Source organism: Arachis ipaensis, chromosome B1 (assembly GCF_059453495.1).
Source record: "Arachis ipaensis isolate K30076 ecotype BB chromosome B1, ASM5945349v1, whole genome shotgun sequence".
Classification (NCBI taxonomy): domain Eukaryota; kingdom Viridiplantae; phylum Streptophyta; class Magnoliopsida; order Fabales; family Fabaceae; genus Arachis; species Arachis ipaensis.
In genome coordinates this window covers 48,469,506-48,496,413 of record NC_142436.1, presented here as the reverse complement: position 1 = coordinate 48,496,413, position 26,908 = coordinate 48,469,506, and the positions used below count along the sequence as shown (strand labels likewise).

General features: G+C 38.1%; 2 protein-coding genes and 1 pseudogene across 3 annotated transcripts; 1 reads left to right on the top strand and 2 right to left on the bottom strand.

Moving 5' to 3' along the window:
• The first annotated feature begins 594 nt into the window (after positions 1-594).
• LOC107629924 (uncharacterized) lies at positions 595-3,516 on the top strand. The gene is made up of 3 exons (XM_016332875.3): positions 595-861; positions 993-2,064; positions 2,957-3,516. Exons 2-3 carry the CDS (start codon positions 1,313-1,315, stop codon positions 2,961-2,963), a joined length of 759 nt encoding a protein of 252 aa, XP_016188361.1. The 5' UTR covers positions 595-861; positions 993-1,312; the 3' UTR covers positions 2,964-3,516.
• A 508-nt stretch (positions 3,517-4,024) lies between these two features.
• On the bottom strand, positions 4,025-5,997 carry LOC107606423 (lysM domain receptor-like kinase 4; annotated as a pseudogene).
• Positions 5,998-17,609: 11,612 nt separating this feature from the next.
• LOC107629915 (vesicle-associated protein 1-2-like) lies at positions 17,610-26,197 on the bottom strand. Of its 2 annotated transcripts, none has more exons than XM_016332868.3 (8): positions 25,961-26,197; positions 25,790-25,860; positions 25,395-25,476; positions 20,303-20,418; positions 19,987-20,151; positions 19,835-19,885; positions 19,058-19,135; positions 17,610-18,159 (listed from the first exon to the last, which is right to left on the bottom strand). In XM_016332868.3, the coding sequence occupies exons 1-8, from the start codon at positions 26,010-26,012 to the stop codon at positions 18,112-18,114; spliced, it is 663 nt and encodes a 220-aa protein (XP_016188354.1). In that variant the 5' UTR covers positions 26,013-26,197; the 3' UTR covers positions 17,610-18,111. The 2 variants fall into 2 exon arrangements, with proteins under 2 accessions (XP_016188354.1, XP_016188346.1); XM_016332860.3 differs by having other exon boundaries at positions 17,610-18,336; positions 25,961-26,193.
• Positions 26,198-26,908: the final 711 nt, after the last annotated feature.

Below are 26,908 nucleotides of genomic sequence, written 5' to 3'. Positions count from 1 at the left end.
GGCTACTAATACTAAATGAAATAAAACATAATAGAATTATTAATTTAGTTTAAAGAGATAAGAAATTAAATTTGTTATTAGTCAAAAAAAAGTTTACAATATATCAAATAATGTGTTCATTAGTTATAAATTTATAATACTAATAGTATATTATAGGGTTATTATTATTAATGTATTAACTGAATTTTAATGTTTATTATTTATATATTTAAAATTTTAATTTAAAAATTATTTATTTGGTTTCATAATAAATGATATTTTTAAATTTGAATAATTTATTAATTAGTTTGTACTTTTTTATTAAAAAAAGAATATTAATATAATGAATAAAAATATAATTAAAAATATTATTTAAAGAATAATAAAGACAAATAAATTCCTAACCAATTTAAATTTAAAAACAATTAGGTTCCTGTCCATTTTTAAATCTGACACGTCAGTAATTTTGTCGAATTTTCGTCGTGAAACTGACAGAAGAATCGAATTGACAGACGGAGTACAGAATCAAAAACCATAATAAAACGTATTTTTGATTAAGGGTCGTCTTGTCATTTTAGAAAATAGACAGGGACCGAGTTGATATTTTACTCCAATATATACCCTAATTTCCTCTTTGCTCCTTCACTATTCAGTATCAAACAATTCAAACTCAGAAACAACTAAATAAGAGAAAAGTCAGAAAACAAACACCAGAGACCAAAGCCATCATCCCCAACTCTATAGTTGCCGTCCCCTTCCGTGTTGGCCGAGCAACTTCTTACCCTCCTCGCCGTGATGCTCGTAGTTCTTGCCTATTACGGTGCTTCTCGCGGTCTTTCTGTGTTGCTTTGCTTCTGGCCGTTCTCGCCGAAATTCTAGTAGGTGAGTCCTCTCTTTGCTGTGTTCTTGCTGCGTTGTATTCGTTTGTTAATTTGCTTAATTAATTTCTTAATTTTTTTGTTCTTGTTCTTCCGGCATTGAATTTTTTTCACCTTCCATCTCCTTGGTTGCAGGGAGCCACATGGAGAGGCGACACAAATTGAAGACAGAGAAGAAGGATCATATTGATTTGGCATAGGTTACTTTGTACTATCACTGTTTAGCCCCTTACAGTATCGTCTTAGGGTTTTCAGAATTCCCAATTACACCCGCGGACACACAACGTGTTCCAAACTAAATTCACAACGAAGTATTGCAAATTTGTTATCAATATCGTATCTCTCCCTGGGAAAATCGAAAGAGGCCTATCATCAGGCTCATAGTTCATCGATATTACAAATTTCACAGCCAATCATCTCCAACCTCAGCAAGCTGAATCGTTAAGCCACCGAAAATGGGAGGCCATGGCGGCCTCAACATTCTCCCGCAGAAGCGGTGGAACGTCTACAACTACGAGAACAGGGAAAAGGTCCGCCGCGACGAGGAGCAAGCCGCCAGAGACGAGCAGATCAAGCGCGACGAGGTCAGAAAGCGCGATGCCGAGTTCCGTCTCGAGCGCCTCCGCACCGCCAAGGGTTTGGCTCCTCTCGTTAAGGCCAAGGCAGAGGAAGAGGAAGAGGAAGAGGAAGAGAAGGAGGAGGAAGAAGAAGAAGAACCAGAATCGAAGAATTCGGGTGACAACAGACACATTAACTTGTTCGAGGGGATTAAGATTTTTGATCCTGTACGAGGAACCGAGAAGAGGAAGGAGTTGTTAGGGGAAAGGGAAGGGTGGAAGAAGGAGAAGAGGATGAAGAAAGAAGAAGGGAAGTCCTCGGGGGTGGCGGTGGGTCCCGAGGATGAGAAGTATAGGTTAGGGTATGGGGTAGCAGGGAAGGGTGTGAAGATGCCTTGGTATCTTGAAAAGCGTAATGGCGACGATGAGAAGGGCGGTGGGGATGATAGTGATGGGAAAGTGAAGAATGAGAACAAGAAGAAGAAGAATGGGAGGAAGACTTTGGAGGAGTTGAGGGAAGAGAGGTTGAAGAGGGAGAAGCACGAGAAGGAGCGGGAGAGGGCATTGATCGGGGAGAAGGGCCGCAGCAGAAGCAGCCATAGTGAGCGCCGCAGCGATAGAGATGTGTATGGGAACAAGAAGTTTAACAGGTGATCACATATTGACCATGTTTTTAATGTTATGCATTTGGCAATTTTGTTTGAAGCTCTTTTAAATCATAAATGCTCTTTGTATGTCTACTACGACAAGCTTAGAAATTCAATGCTGTGTAAAAAGTTGTTGATTAAGTAATCTTGTAACATAAAAGAATAATGTAACGAATCAAAAATCAAAATTGGCTTGGTTTTCTTTCATCAAGTAATCTCTTAATTCTAAATGTCGAAATACAGTTAGGATCATATATTTCTAAAATAAAGTTACAAAATTAGCAGAGATATATGCCCCCCATTCAAATTTTGTATCTGACCTGCAACTGTTTTCTTGCTTGATCGTGCACAAGGTTCTGACTTCTGGGGTCTCACTATTGTAAAACATATTATGAATATGACATTGTCTATTTGAGTTTTTCAGGAAGTAATTCAGAATATGGCTGAGATCCCTCAGTCCAACTTATTTAACCCTAGGTTTTTTTTTTCAATCTTTTGATTGGTTGCTGTTTCACTGGCCACTATTTGAATGGTGTCATTTTTTTTCTAATATTGATTTATTGAATTGCTCCACATCTAAATATGATAACATTAGAATTCATAATTTTAATTGTTTTTTAACTTACCCTTTGGACTTTTCCTTTCCAAAGTATATAGTCAGAGATATAATTGTAAAGGAATGTTGTTGAGTGAATGTTATGTTTGCGAAAATGAACCACTGGCCGTATTTCTTTCTTTACATTTACATATAACAGTGGATTATGTTTGATACTGACCCCAGATGATGACAGGCCAAAAAGTGCACATCATACCTGATGTTATGAGATAACGATTTTATTGGTTATTCTGTTTCATTATTTTGTTTAATGAAAACCCATATTCTATTGTTTTACAGGCGATAATTTCAGTAAGTGACACAGATTTCCTTATTGATGCTTCCACCCATGTCTTGTTGCACGGATCTCTGGATTTGCTCTGCCGGATATGGCCTTTGGGATTTTGTTCTTTTTGTTCTAGGATAATTCATTGCAAATTCACAAATCACATGCAGTTTCTTGCAACCCACATCAAAGCTCCCACTTTGCTAAATAGACCCTGTAAAATCACCTGTCAGAGCTTGTGCTATTACTTAGACTCGAGTCCAGTGGAATCAAATTGCTTGTCTGAAGGGGAAAAAGAAAGCAGAATCACGTTATATTTTTTGGTTTGGAGTTTCTAGAGCTTTTAGATGAAGCTTAGTTTCGATTATTGCCCTGTGTAGAAAGGATCTTCAAATTGCTTGAGCTTATGTGAAAAAGTGGGAAATAACATTGGTTAATATTATTTTTAGTTTAGTTTGTTAAGTTTGTACCCGAGTTTTGATCATCAACTTGTATATAAAGAAACGACTGTCTGAAAAAAACCTTGTATATGAAGAAATGCTGATGATTAAAATAATGCAGTTGTGTTTGAAAAGAACCTCTGACCTTGCAACGATGGGGTTTATACTACTAGAGAAATACTTATACTGGGAATTTCGACAACCTTTCATACTAGACAATTAGACATGCATTTTGGATAAATATTTGTTTATTCGTAGAGCATGCTATCTTTTATACGTTTTTTGATGAGCTTTACAAACATATAAATGTCCTATATGAATTTGTCTTCAATGGAACAAAAGTAATAATAGGAATTATGGAGGAGGTAAGCATCAAAGTAGTCCCTGAAGTTACCTTCGAGCCTCAAAGTAATCTCGTAATCGTCCCTGAAGTTGATCTCCGGTACTCATAGTGGTCTTTCCAGTGAATTTCGTCCAGCTGGCGCAACCGAAAAGCTGACATAGCGTCGTTGGTGACATGTTAGCAGCGCAACGGCTAGCTGACGTGGCGCGTGGACTCAATTTGGTCCCTAATTTTAGGTTAAAAACCCTAACTCCCAATTGACTCTCTTCTCCTTTCTCCATCGCACACGCTGTTCTCCTCTACTCTCTGTCACACTCTTCACTCTTCATTTCTCCGTCACACTCTATACGATTTAACCTCTCCGTGCTTCCACTGTCATTGATGCGGCAGGGTGACGTTCTTGTCTCAATTTCTGTATATATTCTAAGCAAACTCGAGACCACTTCTGCCATGTTTGGTCTCCTTGAAGGTTCTTCAACCAAGCATGCTAGGCTTAGCTTAACTAGCTGAATTGCATAGACCTTCTGACTGTTTCCCACGAGACTAGGATCAATGAACAAACCGAGTTTCTCTTCTGCATCATCTTTGTCAATGAGATTCAATATGATTGATGAAAGCATCGTCTCACTTCCATCATCCTGCACAATAATAGAATCTTTGCCAGTGATCAATTCCAACAGCACCACTCCGAACGCATACACGTCCATCTTCGATGTGACTCTCCCTGAATCAAGATACTCTGGAGCCATATAACCCCTAGTTCCCACAACATGTGATGTGTAATAAGAACAAGAGCTTGTTACTTCTCTATCTGATTCTTTAGCCAAAGTGAAATTCGCTATCTTGGCCCTTAGATCTTTATTTAACAATATATTGTCAGTGTTTATGGCCTTGTGAACATAGCAAGGATCTGTGAAGTTATGAAGATACTCAAGTCCATTTGCAATATCCACAGCAATCCGAATCCTCTTTCTCCAACATTGGTGTTCTAGGGTTCTGTTTCTTCTCCCAAGCCATTCTCTCAACAACCATTTTCCATGTACTCAAAAACAAGATGGAAGGATCCATCTTTTTCACAGTAACCTTCCAGCTTTATCAGGTTGAAGTGATTGATCCTTCCTAACAAATTCACTTCCTTAGAGGCACCCAAATTCATCTCCTTGATCGCCATGATTTTCCTCTCCTTACCAAATACCCCACGGTAGACAGAGCCTTTGATTCTGTTGCTTGCACTGAAATTCTCAGTTGCTTCTTTAATTTCATCAAACCTGTACACTTTGGAAAGAAGCTCAATGCTTGCTAACCCTTCACGTATTTGTTCTGAAAACACTTGCTTTGTTCTGCCTCTTCTATCTCCCCTGAAGAAAATTTCTAATCTCTTTCTACGCACAAACACAAGAGATAAAACGACAAACAGAAAAAACAAGAAGCTCGCAGAGGAAGTAAGAGCAACTATGATTCTTTTTCTTTTTGTCTTTGTCTTATCCTTTCTTAGTGTAAAGAGTAGTTGGAGAAGGTGGTTGACCATTTTGAACTTTGGTTATTGTGCTGTTGGGTTCACTTGTTAATCGAATCAGGACAGTTGTGAATGGATAGAGCATTTCATTTTCTGAGGATAAACCATTGGCATCAACCATACTACTTGCGTTGACATGGAACCGTGTTGCGATATTAGAGACGTTATCACCCCAATTAACCGAGTAGGTCAGGAAATACTTGGTGCCGCTACCGGCTTGACGCGCCGTCGGACAAGCGCATCTGAGGGGCACGTGCAACACCATGCCAGGATGCAAATCAAGAACCCCATAAGGATTGTAACGCTGGAGAGAATCGCACGTGGTTAATCCCTGAAAGGTATCATTTGCTGTTGTAAAATATGTTGGATCTTTTGGCAGAACGTATGTGGTTTGGGCTTGATAGTACTCATCATCATGTTCTCTGGTTGGACAAGAACAATTGAGAGGGACAATGACTTCTTTGCCGGTTCGGAACAGTGTGGAATGAGTGGCGTTGTTGAACCTTGCAAGGTCCTCTGGGTTTGAGGAAGTGAGGTTGGAGATTGTGGCAATGGTGTTGTGAGGAGTTTGGGATTTGAATATGAGAAAGGCTAAGCAAGATTTTTGGAATCCATTGCAGGTGTATAGGAAATCTGAAGAAGGACCCTCTGCGTCGTTGTTGCTGCAACTTAGTACTGATAATTCTGCTGTGACATGATGCCATTTGAAGATACAAGAAGAAAGCTTAGTGTGAAGAGAACAATAGTATTATCCATTGGACTCAGACTCGTGATATGATAGACTAATATTTCTCATATCAGAATACGTAATATATAGCGCAAACGCGGGTTGGATTAAAAAAGTGATAAAATTATTTAACCTAAAATTAGAACCAAATTGAGTCCAAAATGTTTACTGCGCCACGTCATTTAGTCGTTGCGCTGCTAACGTGTCACCAACGACGCCAGGTCAGCTTTTTGGTTGCGCCAGCTGGACAGAATTCACCAGAAGGACCACTATGAGTACCGGAGATCAACTTCAGAGACGATCTCGACAAATTTTTAAGTTCAGGATTATTTTGAGGCTCGAGGATAACTTCAAGAACTACTTTGATACTTACCTCAATTATGGAGTTATGGTCCTCGATGTAAAAGCATGATAAAAGCATAAAATTACAGTTCTATCCTTATTTCAATTTTTCTCTATTCTAACAAGCATTATTTATGAGAACCATGGTCTTCAAAATTGGATTGAACTGATTGGTCGAATTAGTCATATAATGAATCGATCGCAAATCTGATTAGGTCCTTATTTTTGCCGTTTTACTTGTTAAGTAATATGTTATGCTGCTTTTCATATATTCAAACTTAGAATAGCAAATTATAAACTATGATTTTGTATTTTATGTTTTAGAAAAAAAAAAATTAAGAAAGAAAAAGTGTAATTTGAGGCAATTGATGATGAAATGAAAGTATCAATCCGTTGACTTTGGGTGATGGATAATTTTTTTTTTTTTGGTATAGAAATAAGGCATAAAATTTGGAAAGGAAATTAAATACATGCTAGTCACTAACTCTCCAGGAGAAATGTCGTAAAAGTGAAATTCTATCTCAATTATATGCTTTTGCGTGCTAGATAATCAACGTGTCTATTATCTTCCCTGTAGATATTTATAAAAGGAATGTTCCATTTTCTGATCTTCCAATTATAGATATTTTTTATAAGAGCATTTAGATGATTCTTTAAGTCTTTGGGATTGTTGAGGACCTCAATAACAGACTTAGTCACATTCCACAATTATCTTTTCTAAACCCATAGTCCAAGCCAGCTTTTGGTCCCTGTTCTATTTTTTTTTTTTAAAAGAAAAAAGCTCAACACAACAAGTGGAGCAAAAAAAATAAGAAAGTACTCACATAAAATATAAAATAAAAACACCTAATCAATATTTATTTCCTTGTCATCTTTGGCATTGTCATCTCCGGCATTGCCATCAACAACAAAAAGAATCTACACCTAACGACTCCTTATAGTTCATGAAGGACATATGGATAATCTCGTCAACCCCTTTTTCTTTATTATGAAAAATCCTTCTGTTTCTTTTCAACCAGATGTTCCAAACAATCGCACAAAAACACATCATCCACCTCTGGCGCTCCTCTTTGCTAGCTGATATCTCAGTCCAACTTATAAAATATTCTTTCATCGTCTCCGGGCATGACCATGGCCTCTCAACAAATGATAATCAGGCACACCAGACCTGCCATGAAAAATCACAACCAAGGAACAAATGGTGACCATATTCGACACTTTTGTTGCATAACACACATACAACATCTTCCTGGTTAATAACTCCTAACCGGCTTAGCCTCTCCTTCGTATTGACCCTACCAATCAAAGAAAACCATACAAACAGTTCAACTCTTGGTGGAACAAGACCTTTCCAAATTGTCCTAATAAAGCTGTAACTTGTTATATCCTCCGGGATTATGTCTGCCTGCAGTACCTGCATAAAAGTGTTAGTAGAAAAGACTCCTTATTTATCAAATTTTCATACAACTCTATCCTCTCTATCATGAGCCAGTTTGACCAGCCTTAATATTTCATGCAACTGATTCACTAGATCCAACTCCTATTGGAATAGCTCTCGCCTCCATTGGAAGTTCCATATCCATTCAGCCCCGTCCCAAAACCCACAATTCCCTATAACAGATCCTCTTTAGTTTGAAACTGAGAAAAGTCTCGGAAACTGATCTTTCAGAGCACCAACACGCAACAAACATCCTCCCAAAATCGAGTCCCTCTCCAATCACTAACCTCCATAGCCAACCCAATGATCATCTTCTGTCTCACCTGCTGATTCTTGAACTGTAACTGGCATATATCCTTCTAGGGGCCTCCCCGGATAGGTAAAGTCTGAGAGGACAGCAACACGTTTGGGTTCAGGTTATTACAAGAGCAAATCACCTTCTTCTACAGCGGACAATCCTCCTTTGAAAAACGCCACCACCACTTAAATAGAAGAGCTGTGTTTCGCAGCATGGCATCTCCAACACCCAATCCACCAAACTTTTTGGGTGCCTGCACCACCTCCCACCTGACCAAAGCCATACCATTCCTACCATCATCCTTACTCCATAGAAATCTTCTCTGTAAGGAGATAAGTTTCTCTGCAACAATAACTCCATAGAAATCTTCTCTGGTTAATAACTCCTAACCGGCTTAGCCTCTCCTTTGTATTGACCCTACCAATCAAAGAAAACCATACAACAGTTCAACTCTTGGTGGAACAAGACCTTTTCAAATTGTCCTAGTAAAGCTGTAACTTGTTATATCCTCCGGGATTATGTCTGCTTGCAGTACCTGCATAAAAGTGTTAGTAGAAAAGACTCCTTATTTATCAAATTTTCATACAACTCTATCCTCTCTATCATGAGCCAGTTTGACCAGCCTTAAAATTTCATGCAACTGGTTCACTAGATCCAACTCCCATTGGAATAGCTCTCGCCTCCATTGGAAGTTCCATATCCACTCAGCCCCGTCCCAAAACCCACAATTCCCTATAACAGATCCTCTTTAGTTTGAAACTGAGAAAAGTCTCGGAAACTGATCTTTCAGAGCACCACCACGTAGCAAACATCCTCCCAGAATCGAGTCCCTCTCCAATCACTAACCTCCATAGCCAACCCAATGATCATATTCTGTCTCACCTGCTGATTCTTGAACTGTAACTGGCATATATCCTTCTAGGGGCCTCCCCGGATAGGTAAAGCCTGAGAGGACAGCAACACGTTTGGGTTCAGGTTATTACAAGAGCAAATCACCTTCTTCTACAGCGGACAATCCTCCTTTGAAAAGCGCCACCACCACTTAAATAGAAGAGCTGAGTTTCGCAGCATGGCATCCCCAACACCCAATCCACCAAACTTTTTGGGCGCCTGCACCACCTCCCACCTGACCAAAGCTATACCATTCCTACCATCATCCTTACTCCATAGAAATCTTCTCTGTAAGGAGATAAGTTTCTCTGCAACAATCTTTGGCATCTTGTATAGGCTCAAATAATATACAGGAAGGCTATTTAACACAGATTTAATGAGCACCAGCTTACCAGGTTTATTGAGAACCTTGGCTTTTCAAAGGCTGAGTTTTTCCTCTACTTTGTCAATAATTGACTTCCAAGTCTTCACCAATCTTGGATTAGCTCCTAGCGAGATCCCCAAGTATTTTACTGGAAGGAATGCTTTCTTGCAACCCAGCACATAGCACATACGTTGTACCCACTGATTATCACAGTTAATAGGAATCAAGCTAGATTTGTCAAAGTTAATACTTAACCCCGACATCAGCTCAAAACAACGAAGAATCATCCTGTAATTCTTAACTGTCTTTTCCTCTGGAGGGCAGAACAGAATAGTGTCATCCGTGAACTGAAGATATGACAACTCAATATGATCTCTACCAACCAGTAACGGAGATATGCGCCCGTTCCTAACCGCCTCCCCAAACATCCTATGTAGAACATCAACGACGAGGACAAACAGAAAAGGAGACAGCGGATCACCTTGTCGTAGGCCCGTTTCCATCTTAAACTGCTTAGAAGGCGAACCGTTTATCAATATTGACATAGAGCAAGTACTGACACACTCCATAACCCAACCCCTCCATTTCCTTCCAAAACCCATCTTCTGTAATACAAGATCTACGAAGCTCCACTTGACCCTATCATATGCCTTATGGAAGTCTAACTTTATTATCATCGCTTCCTTTTTTCTCGATTTAATCAATTGAACAGTTTCGCACGCGATAAGAGCCTCATCATGAATCTTTCTCCCCTTCACATAAGCACTCTGTGTTTTACCTACTAGTCGTGGCATTATTGCTCGCATTCTCCTAACCAGCATCTTTGAAATGGCTTTGTACACACACTCGACCATACTAATCGGCCTGAGGTCCTTGATTTCCTTTGCTCCAGTAAACTTAGGCACCAATGCAACCCAAGTGAGATTAGCATCTGCCGGTAATCTGGAGGACTGGAAAAAGCCCAACACCGCTCCTGTGAATTCCGAACCGATTTCATCCCAACATTTCTTTATGAAGTTCATGTTGTAACCGTCACTACTGGGAGCCTTAGATGACTCATAATCCCACACAGCTTCTCTAACCTCCTCAGAAGTCAGTTGTATCTCCAAAGCCAGAGCATCATCCTCATTGATCATCTCCACCAGACCGTCTCTGAATCCCACCAACGGCGACTCCTCCTGATGATATAAGTCCTTGTAAAAGTCCCTAATCGCAATCTTAATTCTTGCTTGATTCCTTATCAATCTTCCATTAATAACCAGTGCATCAACCTTGTTGTTTCTCCTTCTTGTCGAGGCTATGTTGTGAAAATACCTCGTGTTTTTATCTATGTCCCTCACATGTCTTGAGCACGACATTTGCTTCCAATGTAGTTTTTTTCTTACATACCATTTCTCACAACACGTCACGAGCGCTTTTCTTCTTGCCTCTACCGTTTCATCATAAACCCCATCGCCCACCATATCATCAATCTTCTTAATCTCTTCTTCAAACTTAAAAAATTTTTTGTCCATGTCACTAAAATTGTCTTTATGCCATCTACCCAGAGGAATTGCCAAAGCCTTTAATTTATCTGTGAATTGCATCTCTCCTAAACCTCTCCATTCCTCCTTTACCATCCTCAGGAAGCCTTCATGTGTAAACCACGAGTCCAGACTTCTGAACGGTCTAAGGCCATCTCTCAGCCTCTTATCTTCCACCAAAATAGGACAATGGTCAGGCAAATCCCTTGGATCACCTCGTAGTCGAGTCTCTGGAAACTCTTCAAGCTATTCCAAACTTACCAAGGCCCTGTCAATACGGCTACAGGATCGTCCTCTGAACCAAGTAAACTTGCGGTCAGTAATTGGCAAGTCCACTAGACCCATGTCATGTATCCAATTCTTGAAATCCTCCGCCGACAAGGATAAGTTATCGGTACCTCGTCTTTCTTCCACTTGTATAATCTCATTAAAGTCCCCCATGAAACAACAGGGAACCTGGCATAAACCAGCTATGTAACTCAGCTCCTCCCACACCACAAGCTTATCATCTCTAATATGTGCACCATAAACCAAAATAAAAGCATAATTAAAATTATTCTGCAACAGGACTCCTTCAACACACAACAATCTCTCACTTTTATAGCAATTTCTGATTTCAAAAGAACCTTCGTCCTACATTAGCAACAACCCGCCAGACGCACCGGTAGACTCAACATAGTCCCAACCAAAACAACCATTCCCCCAAATTTTTTTAACATCAAAACTATTCACTGACTGTCTTTTAGTCTCCACCAAACCTAGCATGTTTAATCTAAACTTTCTCTTTAGGTCCTTTACCATCCTTATTTTCCTGTCACCCCTCAATTTCCTAACATTTCAAGAACTAAAAATTATTTTAAATAATTATTGCACACCTTTTTTTGTGTCTTGGGTTTGCTCTGTCTAGCTTTTACCTTCTGTTTCGCCAATCTTCTTTTTCGAGCGATTTTTTCATTCTATTGTTGGAGGATTGCTATAATGTCATCTTCTTCATTATATAGCTCCGCTCTTGACTCCTTTGCCAATTCCCATGTCCTTTTGTTTTCTAGCAGCTGCTCATTCAATCTTAAGCTCTCATCATTACTGGCATCATCATCGTTTGCACATGTTCTGCCCTCCATACTACCCTCATCATCACCGTATCCATCTCTTTTATTAATCTCTGGCATAATTCTGTGACAAGACGTTTCAATTCCCCGCCGTGTAATGTCAATTTGTTGAGCTCCACCACTGTGTTCAGAAGCATCATCGTTACAGAGCTCGTCGTTCAGTCCCACATCTACGCCATTAACCCCTTGTACCCATTCAGCCCCCCCCCCCCAAACTTTTGGCAATCTGCACCCCTCCTCCATAACCGTTTCTCCTGCGCTCCCAACCTTCCTACCCCTATCATCATTGACCATTTCGGACTTACCATCGCCTTCTACGTGTACTGCCTGTGTCGACAATGAGCCTTCACCATCGCCTCCGATCCGGTACCCGCGCCGCCCGTTCGGTTCCTCACCTTCCACCGACCCAGCACACCCCAAAGCGTGTAGCGGCCCGTTCTATTTTTTATAATTCCACTTTGAATGTTATGCAATAGCAATGGAAGAAGTTATAGAGTAAGAACCTAATCTTCTTGATAATATTAAAAACTCATATGCAAAGGTTAATAGAAGTACAAAGATTAATTTATATATAAAATATTGCAAACCAATTGCCAAACACATTTATTAACCTAAAGAGAGTAACAAAACCTTACATTCTAACTGCAAATATACCAATAAAAACAAGTATTTTGGAAGGTCAAATTGTTAGTGCAAATGAAAGCCATCCATGCCTAAAGCATGGAAGACCAATTGGTTCTAAAAATAAAAATCTCCGGAAAAAGAGAGAGATAATCAATCATGATGGTCACAATATGGAGGCAAATACTCAAAAGAGATCCGAAGACATAACTATTGATGAAACCTCTGAAGAGGTTCAGGTACCTGAAAATGTAAAGATCTCAATAAGTTATGTCACTACCGGAAAAATATGGGACCGAAAGAATACTATTGTCAACAATATTTTTGCTTATAATATTGTTGTTGAAATAGCAAAGCAAGATGAGGATTATGAACTAAAATCTGTCAAAGAATGCAAACAAAGAAATGATTGGCCAAATTAGAAAAACGCAATTTACGCTGAATTAACTTCACTTAGAAAACGTGAAGTTTTTTAGTCCTATAGTCAGAACTAGTGGGATACAAGTGGATTTTTGTGCGCAAACCAAATGAGAAAAATGAAATAGAAAGATACAAAGCACGGCTAGTAGCATAAGGGTTCTCACAAAAACCTGGTATTGACTATGTGAAAATATATTTTCCTGTAATAACATTAAGATATCTAATTAGTCTGGCTGTGCATGAAAAGCTTGACATGCGTCTAATGGATATTGTTATAGCTTATTTATATGACTCAATTGATAAAGAAATTTATAGAAAAGTCCCTGAAGGACTCAAAGTGTCTGAAGCATATAATAATTTTCCAGAGATTTATTCAGTAAAACTTCAAAAATCCTTGTATTGATTAAAAAAATCTGGACTTATGTGGTATAAACGTCTCAGTGAGTACTTATTGAAAGATGGGTACAAAAATGACCGTATATGCCCATGTGTGTTTATAAAAAAAATCTAAATCCAAATTTGTTATTATTGCAATATATGCTGATAATTTAAATATCATTGGATCACTTGAAGAGATTCTAAAAACTGTGAATTATTTGAAAAGAGAATTTGAAATGAAAGATCTTGGTAAAATAAAATTTTGTCTTGATTTAAAAATTGAACACTTGAAGGACGGTATATTCATCCATCAGTCAACCTATATTGAGAAACTTTTGAAACAATTTTACATCGACAAGTGATAAACCACTATTTCATGGTTTATCTTGTGCTTAATTGAGTGGTTTTTATCAACTCTTTACCCACTTATTCATACTATTTGCATGGTTTTACATTTGCCTTTCTAATTATGTGCTTTGATTGAAAACATGCTTTTTTGGCTATAAGTTCCCTATGTTTAAATCCTCTCTTATTACCATTAGATGTCTTGATATGTGTGTTAAGTGATTTCAAAGATTACAGGGAAGGAATGGCTCAGAGGATGGAAAGGAAGCATGCAAAAGTGGAAGGAATACAAGAAGTTGGAGAAACTGTTAAGCTGTCCAGCCTGACCTCTTCGCACTCAAACAGCTATAACTTTAGCTAAAGAGGTCCAAACGACGTGGTTTCAGTTGCGTTGGAAAGCTAATGTCTGGGGCTTCGATTTGATATATAATATGCCATAGTTTTCCTGACGCTAGGTGACGCGAATGCGTGCTCCACGCGGCCGCGTGGTAGTGACGAAAATCAGCGTATTTGAATTCGCAACCAGCGAATTCTGGGCTGTTTCTGACCCAGTTCTCGACCCAGAAAACACAGATTAGAGATTATAAAGTAGGAGAATACATCCATTCATAAAAAAAACAAGCTTTTTATAATTCACAGTTTTAGGAGTAGATGTAGTTTTTAGAGAGAGAGGTTCTCTCCTCTCTCTTAGGATTAAGATTTAGGATTTCTCTTAGTTTTAGGAGTGACTCTTAATCCTAGGTTCAATGTTCTTTTTATTTATTTTCCTAATTTAATTTATGAACTCTTCCATGTTACATTTGATATCTTTATTAGTGCTAATTGCGGTATTTCAGAATTACGATTGCTCTCTTTAATTTATGTATTCAAATTATTTTCATTCAAGTAGATTCTCTTCCCTTTTAGCTTTGGTTGAGTCATTGGAGACACTTGAGTTATCAAACTCATTGTTGATTGAAAATTGGATTTCTTCATTTCATTAATTCAAGTTCCAATAACTCTAGCCTTTCCCAAGGAAAGACTAGGACCTGAGGAATCAAAATTAATTCATCCACTTAACATACCTTCATAGTTAGAGGTTAACAAAGTGGGAGAAAACCAGGATAGGACTTTCAGTTCTAATACCTTGCCAAGAGCTTATTTTATTATTACTATTTTATTTTATTCTTTTTATTCAACATACTGCTTCCTTACTTTCAAAACCCCCAATTTACAAACTTATAACCAATAATAAGAACATACCTCCCTGCAATTCCTTGAGAAGACGACCCGAGGTTTGAATACTTCGGTTATCAATTTATTTAGGGGTTTGTTACTTGTGACAACCAAAACTTTTGTAAGAAAGGTTGATTGCTTGGTTTAGTAACTATACTTGCAACGAGAGTTTATTATAACCTCTAAACCATCAATCTTTAGTTCTTCAAAATGGCGCCGTTGCCGGAGAATTGCAAACGTGTGCCTTATTATTGGTTATTGTAAATATTTGCTTTTTGCTTGTTTATTTATTTTTATTTCTGTTTTTATTTTTTTCATAAATTAAGAGGTTATTGGTTTTTATTTAGTTATTAAAAATTTTTTCAAAAAATTTTTTTTCTTGGTGTTCATCTTGATCTTCAAGTTGTTCTTCGTGTTCATCTTGACCTTCAAAGTTGTTCTTAGTTGTTTTCTTCGTTTTGATCTAAAAATTTTAAGTTTGGTGTCATTTTATTGTTCTTCTCTTTCCTCATTAAATTCAAAAAAATTCAAAATTTAAAATTTCAATATTTAAATTCCAAAATTCAAAATCAAAATTTAAAATTAAAAAAAAATTAAAAAAAAATCGAACATTTTCAAAATTTAAATCTTTTTCAAATTTTCATCTTATATTGTTAACTTTTTTCAAAATTCAAATTTTAAATTTAAAAAAAAATTTAAATTTAAAAATGTTCAAATTTCAAATTTCAAATTTTAAATTTCAGAAATTTAAAATTTAAAATTGTTTTTATTTTCGTTTTTAATTTTTTTATTTGCTACTATGAACTCTCACCCCTTTTGCTATGAGTCTGGTTACAATTATGTTACAAGAGGAAGAAATTACATTGAGAACAGGCATCAAGGTTGGAACAATCAAAGATAGGAGGAGTCACAAGGATTTGATCAACTCTCTTGGCAACAACCACCTCCAATGGACTATCAACAACCACCACCATATGCCTATGAACCATTTCCTCAACATGACTTTGGACCACCAAACTCACAAGCCCCTTTACACCATTCACCTTCATATGATCCTAACCCTCATCCACCATACTAACCACCTTATGAACCATATGAACCATATATAGAACCACCCCAATTCCAACCCAATTATTCCCAAGAACCACCACCTCCCTATGCATCATGTCCATATCCATCACCCCAAGCATCATCGGAGCAACTCAAGGAAACATGTGAAAAATTTAATGCCACACTTCATCAATTGAATCAAGCAATAAATCAATTAGCTTCCCGACGTTCGGACACTCAAGGAACCCCATGGCTTCATGTGGACAATCTAATGAAGAACGTAGCATGAAGGAGATACTAGAAACTCCATTGGACAGTAGAGAACATGGCTTTGTACTGGAATAAGTGGAGGAAGCTGTAATTATTGAAGAGGAAAAAGTGGTTGCAAACTTAAGAGATGCTGTACCTCTATGGGAAAGTCAAGACATAGAACCTCCTTCCAGGATGGTTGCATTTGATGCTGAGGAGGATGTACAACCTCCAAGGCATATCATAGTTAAAAACTTGGAAGAGGTTGGTCAAGAGATGGAGATTAAAGAAGAAGAAGCACAGCCTCCCATGCCCTTGGTGAGCAATGAAGAAGAGATTGAACTGGAAAAAAGCTACCAAGAGGAAGAATAAGAAGGGAAAGAAACGAAATCTTTTGAAAAATGGAAGTTATATATTTGCGCGTTAATTGATTTGAATTGATTTAAAATTCTGTTAAAAAGGCACGTAACATAAGCAGCACGTTTAATAGATGGGTTTCGTTCAGACTTGTAAAGCTTGTAAATGCAAAACACTTGTATGTAGAGATTAATCCTATTTTATACTATTTATTAGCTACATATAATCTTAACCTTTTAAATTAATCCAATAATTATAAATACATTCTCACACTCTCATATAAAAATTTCTCTCTCTCTCTCTCTATATATATATATATATATATACTTTTTACAATTCAGGGAAGGGGGGAGGGGAGTCGTACAAAGTAGACCCATTCATGACTTTAATTTCTTACCCTTGTTGGTAATGTTAGGAAAATTATTAAGAGAGATTTTTAAAACAAAAATATCTTCACTTTCTAGTGTCTCCAAAACCACCACTTAGAAACCCACAAAACTCTATGGTACCTTGTAAATACTTGTTTTTTTTTTTTTTTTAAAATAAACTGAACAACTTCTAATCCTAAATATGATAACACTATAACATACTCATACTACACACTCACCCACACAATACTAAAAAGTTCATATTCAATACTTGGCACATTTGTCAAAGTTCAACCCAAATATAGCATATTAAGATACATATGATTTACCATTTGAACTAAGGCTTCCTCAGCTGCCCTTGTAAATACTTGTTGAATTTGCCAAAATATGAACAACTTTTGATGTTGGAGAGAGATATGAATTTGAAGCCCATTCCTTTATGTTTGATTTCTGGACCGTAGTTGTAGGCACTATGGCAAACACCAACGTTTTAACACACCAACATTTCATGAATCATATTTTTTATTTTTCTGGCACATTTATGTATCCAAGTTTTTTTTCCTATCCTTTTTATTATTATCTGGAATCCATGTTATTCATCAATTTTCTACCAGATATTTGACAGTGAAGGTATTATGTCATAAGCTTTACGATATTTCTTCGACACCATAAATTTGAATAAACAAGTCATTAGCCAAAATAATCAGAATATGTGATCTTTAAGTACAAAACTCGTGTTCATAATGGAAACCCTAAACCCTAAACAAGAAGGAAAATGTGCTAAAATACCCTATAATGGAAACCAGAGTAATATATATCTGATGAGTCACGAAAGGATGAGATTTATACACCCTTCAAGAGTACCTGTAGCCTTTTTGTGAGCTTTTCTTGTTTGAGAGAAACTACCAATATGTAATACATACACACACACACACATACATAAAAGGGGGATTACGAAAGAAACAAAGAACACTGTCATAAGTAACGTACTAAGGACATTCTTAACATGGAAAGATAAGAAAAGGAGCCTCTTATCATCATTTTTTTTTTACAACTTCGACTTTACCCAAGAGCCACCAGATAAACAACAAGAGAAATAACAAAGTTCCCCTCTTTAAGTTACGAAAGGAATTCATGTACCGAAAGTATGAGCCAAGTCCCAAATAAGGGCAATCTCATACCTGACATTCCCCAATGTTTTCTACTTCCAGAATGCTATCCATCTGAGACCAAAAAATAGAAACAAAAATGGAGAAAGAAGAAAGAGAAAGATCAAATTGCAGAATTGATTAGATCTTCCTCATGAGATACCCCATAATAATGCCAAGCAAGCCAATTAATACAATAATGACAAAGGAGACTCCACTGCGATTTTTATTGCCTTCACGCTTCAGAAGATCCTACAATCAGTAAAATCACCAAAATAAATGTTTTCTTGAGCGCAAAGCTAAGTTTGAAAGAATTAATGCATGTGCATGGCACAAATTAAAGTGCATGATTGTGTTTGTATGTGCACGAGCTCGCGTAGCACGTGTAAAAGAAATTGACGTGGAAGAAATTGACAGGAACAATCAAATCCCTAACAGACTATTAGAGGGGTCATGACAAAGGCAAAATCTCAACACAAGCAAACATTAAATATGCAATACATAAAATCAATATAAAACTAATGAAGCACAACTATTACTTCATGTCCTACACAAAGTGTTCATACAACTAAACCTCATATTGGTGTTGAAAATATGTGCTCTTCATCTCATATTACTAAAAATTGAAACCCACAAACAATACACAATATCTTGAAAATCATCAAATTCGGAGAACACCTTAAAATATATTTGAAGGAAAAACAAAAGAACAGTTCAAATTAAGTAAGGTCCCTCCCATAGCATTACTTTGACATGAACTGTGATTGTTACCACATCTATCTGAGAATATATGCTTTTAAAATAGATAGTTAGAAAGAGCATCAGATTTTGATGGTGTTTTAGAGACTTTAATATTTGTGGTATATATTGCTTTAATAGCAAACACTGCAAATTTAATTGCCAGAAAGACATCAATATAGACTATACAAATTGGTAGATAAAATTATCTAAACCATATTTGATTAATGCTCACCGGTTCCTGATGGCACTCGTTGTTCTGTTGAATTGCATTACTTTTTTCTTCAGTCAATCTTGTGATAAGAGCCCTTGCCTGCAACAAAGCAATTATAATCAAAATAACGTTGCCACACAATAACAACTTTATGTAGTATCTAAATCATATATATATAAGTTTAAATATTTTTTGGTTTGCCTTTTCCTGTTAATCTAAGATACCTAAAAACCATCATTGGAACTTGAAAATATGAACTTATCCTCCAAATTTGATAGTAGAGAAGAATGTGTGATCCCCAGGCCACTTAGTAAGTTAGCCATAAACCATTTCTCAACTCAGGCAGAGCTCTTTTAAAAATTCTCATGCTCATGTATTCCATAGAATTAAAATTGTAGAGTTGACTGAGTTGTAGAAAGAAGGTCGTAGGGTCAACTACTAGCAATGCCAATCAATCAATGACACAGAAGGAAACATACAAACTCTGCATAGTATTGAAAATTTCTCCAATTAGTATGCTCCAAGTAAGGGCATGAGATAGTTTCTAAAGAGCTCAATTGTCAACATTTGATCACAAACTAAGCAAGATGAAATGAAAACAACCAGAAGTCGTACAAATTAACAGACAAACAAAACGATATGATTTCTTTATATAATTGAACAAGATAGCTCGGTTATAGTTGATATTCTTTCTAAAACTTCCATATTAGAAATAAAGATTTATCAATCAACAAATTAGCTACCAATAAATAAAAATTAATTTTTCTAATAACTACAACACACTTTTTCTTTCTTTACCTCTGCATATTTGTATTGAGTATCGGATCTTTCAGTAAATCCTCTTGATGCCTGCAATATTCAATAATAAAAGGAATCCCAATTGACATCACCGGATTTTTACTTGGAGAAAGGTTAAGGTTCATCCAATTGAGGACAAGTTAAGAACCCACTTGTGTGAAGTCAACACTACTGACATTCCCATTTTCTGAAACAGAACCTCTAGGCGATGACCCTTCCTCAGAACCTTCTGGGACTGGAGATGGTGGTTGAGGTGGAGAAACATACACCACTCTCAATTTACACTCCTCAACCAAATGCCCTGCCTCCTTGTTGAACTAGACAAAGCAGCATAAGATTTAAAATTCAAACCAAAAAGGTGAAAAAGAAATTAAATGAAAATGACAGCAAAAGATTCACAATTCAAACCAAAAAGGTGAAAAAGAAATTAAATGAAGATGCAAAGGCAACTATTATTAAGTATTATACCATTTCTGAATTGATATCTTTTGTAGAAGCACCGTCAAAAGTTTTCACACTCTGAAGAAGAAATTTATCCTTGCATTGCATATCAGGTGGCGCTTCCTTTTGCGCCTGCATGGCAACTTATTAACCAAAAAAATAGTAGAAAAAAGTGAACATTAATGGATGATAACCAATAACATCATAATGTAGGGGGAAAGGGAGAGTAATCGTTATTAGATGTACTGATTAGTAGCATAAGTTAACAAGTTAGTTAGAAATTAAATTAGCTGTACCAGTTAGTTAGAATAAGGGCTCAATTAGTCACAGGCTCGATCAACTTCATTATAGTGCATGTATATAAACCTTCAATTGAGAAGTTCAATAACAGGTTCCATTTTTCCCTTTCCTCTGTTCAATATGGTATCAGAAGCAAATCCTTCTTGAAGCTTCCGTAACCTTCGACTCTTTCTCTCTTCCTCTCTCTCTCTCTCCTCTCTGCCATTTCTGCATCTTCTTTCTTCGATATTCTTTTTTCTTCCTCTCTTCTTGGCTCACACGATAGAGATTGATGAGATCTTGCTTGTTTCATCGCTGTTCTTGAATCGAAACAGCAAGTTCCAATCAACGAGCCTCGAAGAGAAGACATTCATCGTGCGTGTTCATAGAGCCTTCCGTTTCACCGTCTTCGGCTGCTTCTTCAGCTTCATCCATGACGATCGATCCATACAATCTCTCTCCGGCTGATCAACTAGGTTTGATCTTAGTCACTCAACAACTCAGTGAGGACAACTATCATTCCTGGAGCCAGGCTATACGAAAAGCCCTCAATGCCAAGAGAAAGCTTGGTTTTATCACAGGTTCTGTTCCTCAACCTGATCCTACCACTAAACCAGAGAAATTTGAAAACTGGCAGTGTGTCAATGATGTAGTGAGCACTTGGATTCTGAACTCTGTTTCGAAAGAGATAGCCACTTCACTGGTGTATACAAATTCGGCTGCTGAACTTTGAAATGATTTGAAATTCGATTTCAGCATGCCAATGGCTCTCGCGTTTTTGAGTTAAAACGTGATTTGATGAATCTCCGCCAAGGCACGATGACCATCTCACAATACTTTACTAAGATCAAAGTTCTTTGGGAGGAATTGAACTGCTACAGACCCGTACAATGCAACTATGGTGATGCTCGAGCTATGCAAGAATTTCTTCAAGCAGAATACGTCCATTGCTTCTTGATGGGACTAGATGAGTCTTACTCTCAAATTCGGGGCCAAATCCTACTCATGGAACCTCTTCCTGCGATTAACAAGGTGCTACCTTTGGTGACTCAAGAAGAGAAACATTGAGCATTAGGAGCTTCCTTAAATTCACTGCCACAATCTCAGGTTGCTTTCCTCGCCTGCAATCCTCATGCCACTCAACCTCAAGGTCGTGGCCGAGGCACATTGAAGAAAGACCGTCCTCTCTGCTTTCGTTGTGGCTTTCTTGGGCACACAATCGATAAGTGCTACAAGCTCCACGGATTAGCACCAAATTTTGGCAAAGGGAGAGAAACGAGGCCATCCGTACACAATGTGTCTGCCAATTTGGAACCATCAACATCTGCCACTCCCAACCTGACTTCTGCTCAAGTTCAATAACTCTTGTCCTTACTCAACCATCACCAAATTCAGGAAATTCCAACTCCTGAATCCACAAGCGTCACAACCCCAGCAGGTATTGTTCTCAACACATCCATGTTAAGGTCAAATTTATCCAATAATTCTTGGATCTTGGATATTGGAGCCACTATACATATTGCTTGTGATTTATCACTTTTTGAGTCCATTCATACCTCTAAGAATTTTTCAGTTTCTTTACCAAATGGTGACATCTTTTCTGCGAATTTCGTAGGGTCAGTTTTCATCAATAACAATATTACACTCCACAATGTGCTTTATGTGCTTGAATTTCGAGTCAATTTACTATCAATGTCTTCCTTACTTTCCAATTCTTCACTCACTGTGACTATTGGATACACTCACTTCGTTATTTAGGACAAGTGTTCGAAGAAGATTGGGAAGGGTAGCCTACAGCAGGGACTTTATATCCTGAAAGCTGACACCCCAACCAAGTCATCATCATATGGTTCCTCAGATCCTTATGTCTCTACTCAGTCTAATCCGACCTTTTATACTAGTTTTAATCAAATAAATTTGTGCAAATCCCAATTATAGCATGCACGTTTAGGACATGCTCCTTCTAGTGTTTTACAGCATTTAGATAACATCTTGCAATTACCAAATAAGTCAGACCATCACACTTGTGATGTTTGTCACTTAGCGAAATTCAAAAGACTTCCTTTCGAATCACATAATAACATGTCCTCCAATGCTTTTGACCTTATACATTGTGATGTTTGGGGACTTTACCATATCCCAACTTATAATGAAAAATGTTTCTTCTTGACAATTGTTGATGATGCGACTCGTTTTTGTTGGATTTATATGCTAACTCACAAGTCTGAGGCCACCCCGACTGCTTAAAGAATTTTTTTGCCTTGATTGAAACTCAATTTGGCCAAAGAATTAAGTGTTTCAGGTGGATAATGCCAAAGAACTTGCTCTCGATGCATTCCTGCAGCAACGGGGAATCTTGTATCAATTCTCCTGTCCTTATCGTCCGCAGCAGATGCCGTCGTGGAACGCAAGCATCAACACGTTTTGAATGTTGCAAGAGCATTACTTTTCCAATCCTTAGTGCCCATTTCCTTTTTGGGTGAATGCATCATCACTGCTGCCTTCCTTATCAACCAAACTCCCAGCAAACTTCTACATTTCAAGTCACCATTTGAACTCCTTTTTGGCAAGACACCCAACTATGATTCCTTGAAAAGTTTTGGATGCCTTACCTATGCAGCAACTACTCCCAATTCTAGGACTAAATTTTTCCCAAGAGCTGACCCCCTGTCTTTGTTGGCTATCCTATTGGCTACAAAGGATATAAACTTTACAACCTTCACACCAACAGTTCTTAATATCCAGAGACATTGTGTTTCATGAAACCATCATGCCCTTTAGTCAATCCCCTCATCTTCAATCTAACACAGATCTGCTTCATGACTTTGCACTACCTAAACCTATTCTAGATCCTACTCCATCACATTTACCACCTTCACCTCACACCAATTCCACACCCGCACCCCATTCTCCAAGCCTTTCTTTCATCGTCCCCAGCACTCAGCCTCAGCCTCAGCCACCACCATTACGACGATCTACCTGACACACTCAGCCACCATTATATCTAAATGACTATGTGTGTATACCTCAACACCATATCCTCTCACTAACCACCTTAGTACTCACAAGCTCAACTTCAAATATCACAATTCCATTGCTCAGTTGAACATCATTCCTGAACCTCAGTTCTATCACCAAGTTGTCAAGTTCAAAGAGTGACGGCAGGCCATGCAAGAAGAGCTAGATGCCCTCAAAGCCAATAATACTTGGGTCTTGGTCGAATTACCCAAAGCCAAACGTGCAATCGGGTGCCGGTGGGTGTACAAAGCCAAATTAAAGGCTGATGGTACATTGGAGCGCTATAAGGCACGCCTCGTCGCCAAAGACTACACTCAACAAGCCGGGATCGGTCGCAAAAATCACCAGGGTAAGGACTCTCCTCACCATTGCTGCGGTCAAGAATTGGAGTCTTCTCCAATTAGATATCAACAATGCGTTTCTCAACAGCGAATTAGATGAAGAAGTTTACATGGAGTTACCCTTGGGCCATCCTCAACGGAAAGGAGGATTAGTTTGCAAGCTCACAAGGTCCTTGTATGGTCTAAGGCAAGCTTCACGACAATGGTTTACCAAGTTCTGCAACACTCTCCTCAGCCACGGGTTCACACAATGCAAACAGGATTAGTCTCTATTTGCTTTGGGAGAAGGCGATGCGACTACTTTCCTCATTGTTTATGTGGATGATATCATCATTGCTGCCCCCCAAGCAAGAGATGGTTGACAATGTTAAGCTGAAACTCCAATCAATTTTCAAGCTCAAAATCTTGGGTGACCTCAAGTTTTTTCTGGGTTTAGAACTTGCACACTCTAAAGCTGGCATGGCGCTTACTCAGAGAAAGTATGTGATGTTGTTTTTGACAGAGACAGGTTACTTAGGATGTAAGCCTGCCACCACACCTATGGATGCAAATATGAAACTTCGAGTGGTAAAGGCGATCCCGTACCTGACCCATCCCACTATAGAAGACTCATTGGCCGCCTCATGTCTTTGACTATTTTCAGACCAGACATTACCTTCGTAGTAGTGAAATTGGCCCAGTTTATGTCCGATCCGCGCCTTCCCCATTTGAATGCCGCTCATCATGTCCTTCGTTACTTGAAAGCTGCACCGGGACAAGGGCTCCTTTTCTCATCTAAGTCCAAATTCAATCTCACTATGTACACTGATGCGGATTGGGGTGATTGTTTAGATACGAGGCAATCCACCACTAGGTATTGCACCTTTTTGGGTGATTCTTTGATATCGTGGAAGAGCAAGAAACAAGATGTGGTTTCGAAAAGCTCGACTGAGGCTGAATATCGGGCGTTGGCAAATGCTGCTTGTAAGGTCCTTTCACTCGTTGTTTTGCTAAAATTCATGCACGTTGAGGTCCACTCAGCCATGGTTTTTTGCAACAACATATCGGCTATTCAGATGTCTACCAATCCAACCTTACATGAAAGGTCCAAACACATTGAAATCAACTGACACTTTATTCGAGAAAGTCGCATCTGGGATTATCAAGCTGGTGCACGTTCCAAGCAAGCATCAAATTGCGGATATTCTCACCAAAGCACTCCCTGCACCTCAGTTTCAGTTTCTCATGGCCAAGTTAGGAACATACAACATGTATGCTCCAACTTGAGGGGGGATATTAGATGTTCTGATTAGTAGCATAAGTTAACTAGTTAGTTAGAAATTAAATTAGCTGTACCAGTTAGTTAGAATAAGGATTTAATTAGTCACAGGCTCCATCAACTTTATTATAGTGCATGTATAAATCTTCAATTGAGAAGTTCAATAACTGATTCCATTTTTCCCTTTCGTCTGTTCAATGATAGTGCATAGAAGTATTAGTACCCATGATATCACATGTTGATCGTGGCAAGACAATTCCTGTGTTTGGACGAACACAATACTTCTTCGGATTAGTTGTTTTCACCTGAACAAAACCAAATATGCAACACGTAAACATGGAAATTAAGCATTTTATCACATCAACAAATAAATAAAATAATAGAATAGTAACAAATTATCGTCCAATTTTTTTTAATACCGCATTGCACCAAACACTTGCTGAAGAGTTAAAGTTACTGTGAATTCAATAGATCTTATAATAGAATCAAAACAACAATTCAAAACAAATTCTCCAAATTGACGATAGGAAAATGAAGAGCATGACGAGACAAACAATTTGGATTTTGAAAAATAGAAAGAAGGAAGCTAAAGCTAGAAAAGAAAATGTCACCATTTACCTTGAAAGCTACATAGCTATCGGTCTTATTGAACAATTGGAGAGCGCACGAGATCTGCTTCTTCAACTCAACTAACGAGAAGAAAAGAAAGAATTAGAAAATCATGGAAATTTGAAATCCTAGAAGATGAGAAAAATAGATCGAGGGAGAATGACAAAAATGGGAACTCACAGGGGAACCTGAGCTCGAGAGGTTCGATGCTAAAAAGCTCCCCGTTGCTCATCTCCAACTGATTGAGGTTGCGAAAGGTTCTAGAAGGTTTGCAGTTATGATTGTAAAATAGGAAAGATCCAAAACGAGATTTAGAGGAAGGGGAAAAAGAAAATCGGGAATTGAGAAAATGCAGTGATGAAAGAGATCTTCATTTTGGTTTACGTAACTGATTTCTATTTGGTGGAGAAAGTGGTCGAATTAACAGCATGCTCTGAAACTCGGAAGAAAGAATATAATAATAATAATAAAAAAAGAGTGAAAGGGAGAGTGTTGGGAAATACATATAAATAGTCACCAAAAAACCTTTTTAAATCGATAATTATTTACTAAACCCTAGCAGAGAAAGAGTACGTACTCCGTATTCAGAGAGAATGAGAGAAGGAGAGAGCGGGAACGAGTGTTTGAGGGCGAAACACAGTGAGGATGGCGGCCATGCCGTCGAAAGAGATAAGGGGGAGAGTGTGGGTGGGGGTGCATCCGGTGTCAAGGAGGGTTTTTCACGAGGGGGTTTTTCAAATCCTACAAAGATCTCCTTTAGAGATAAAGTCATTGGTCCAGAGAAATCGAAGGCGTTTGCACTTGCAGGATCTTTATCTGGGGATAGTATAGCCACGGTGGTGGGCAAGCAGGGCGATTCCCAACCTCCATGTGTAAACTTCACTGAAGAAGCCAAGCTTTGTTTGGCAGAGCCTTATCGAGAAGCTTTAGTGATTAAGGTTCTTGATAAAAATTATAGTTACACAGCTCTTTCACACAAGCTTCGGATGGTTTGGCGCATCAAAGGTGACTTTGATCTGCTTGATGTGGGGTTTGGGTACTTCATGGTAAAATTCGATGCATGTGAAGATCGTGAGAAGGTCATGCTTGGTGGCCCGTGGTTGATTGAGGGGCACTATGTTGCTGTAA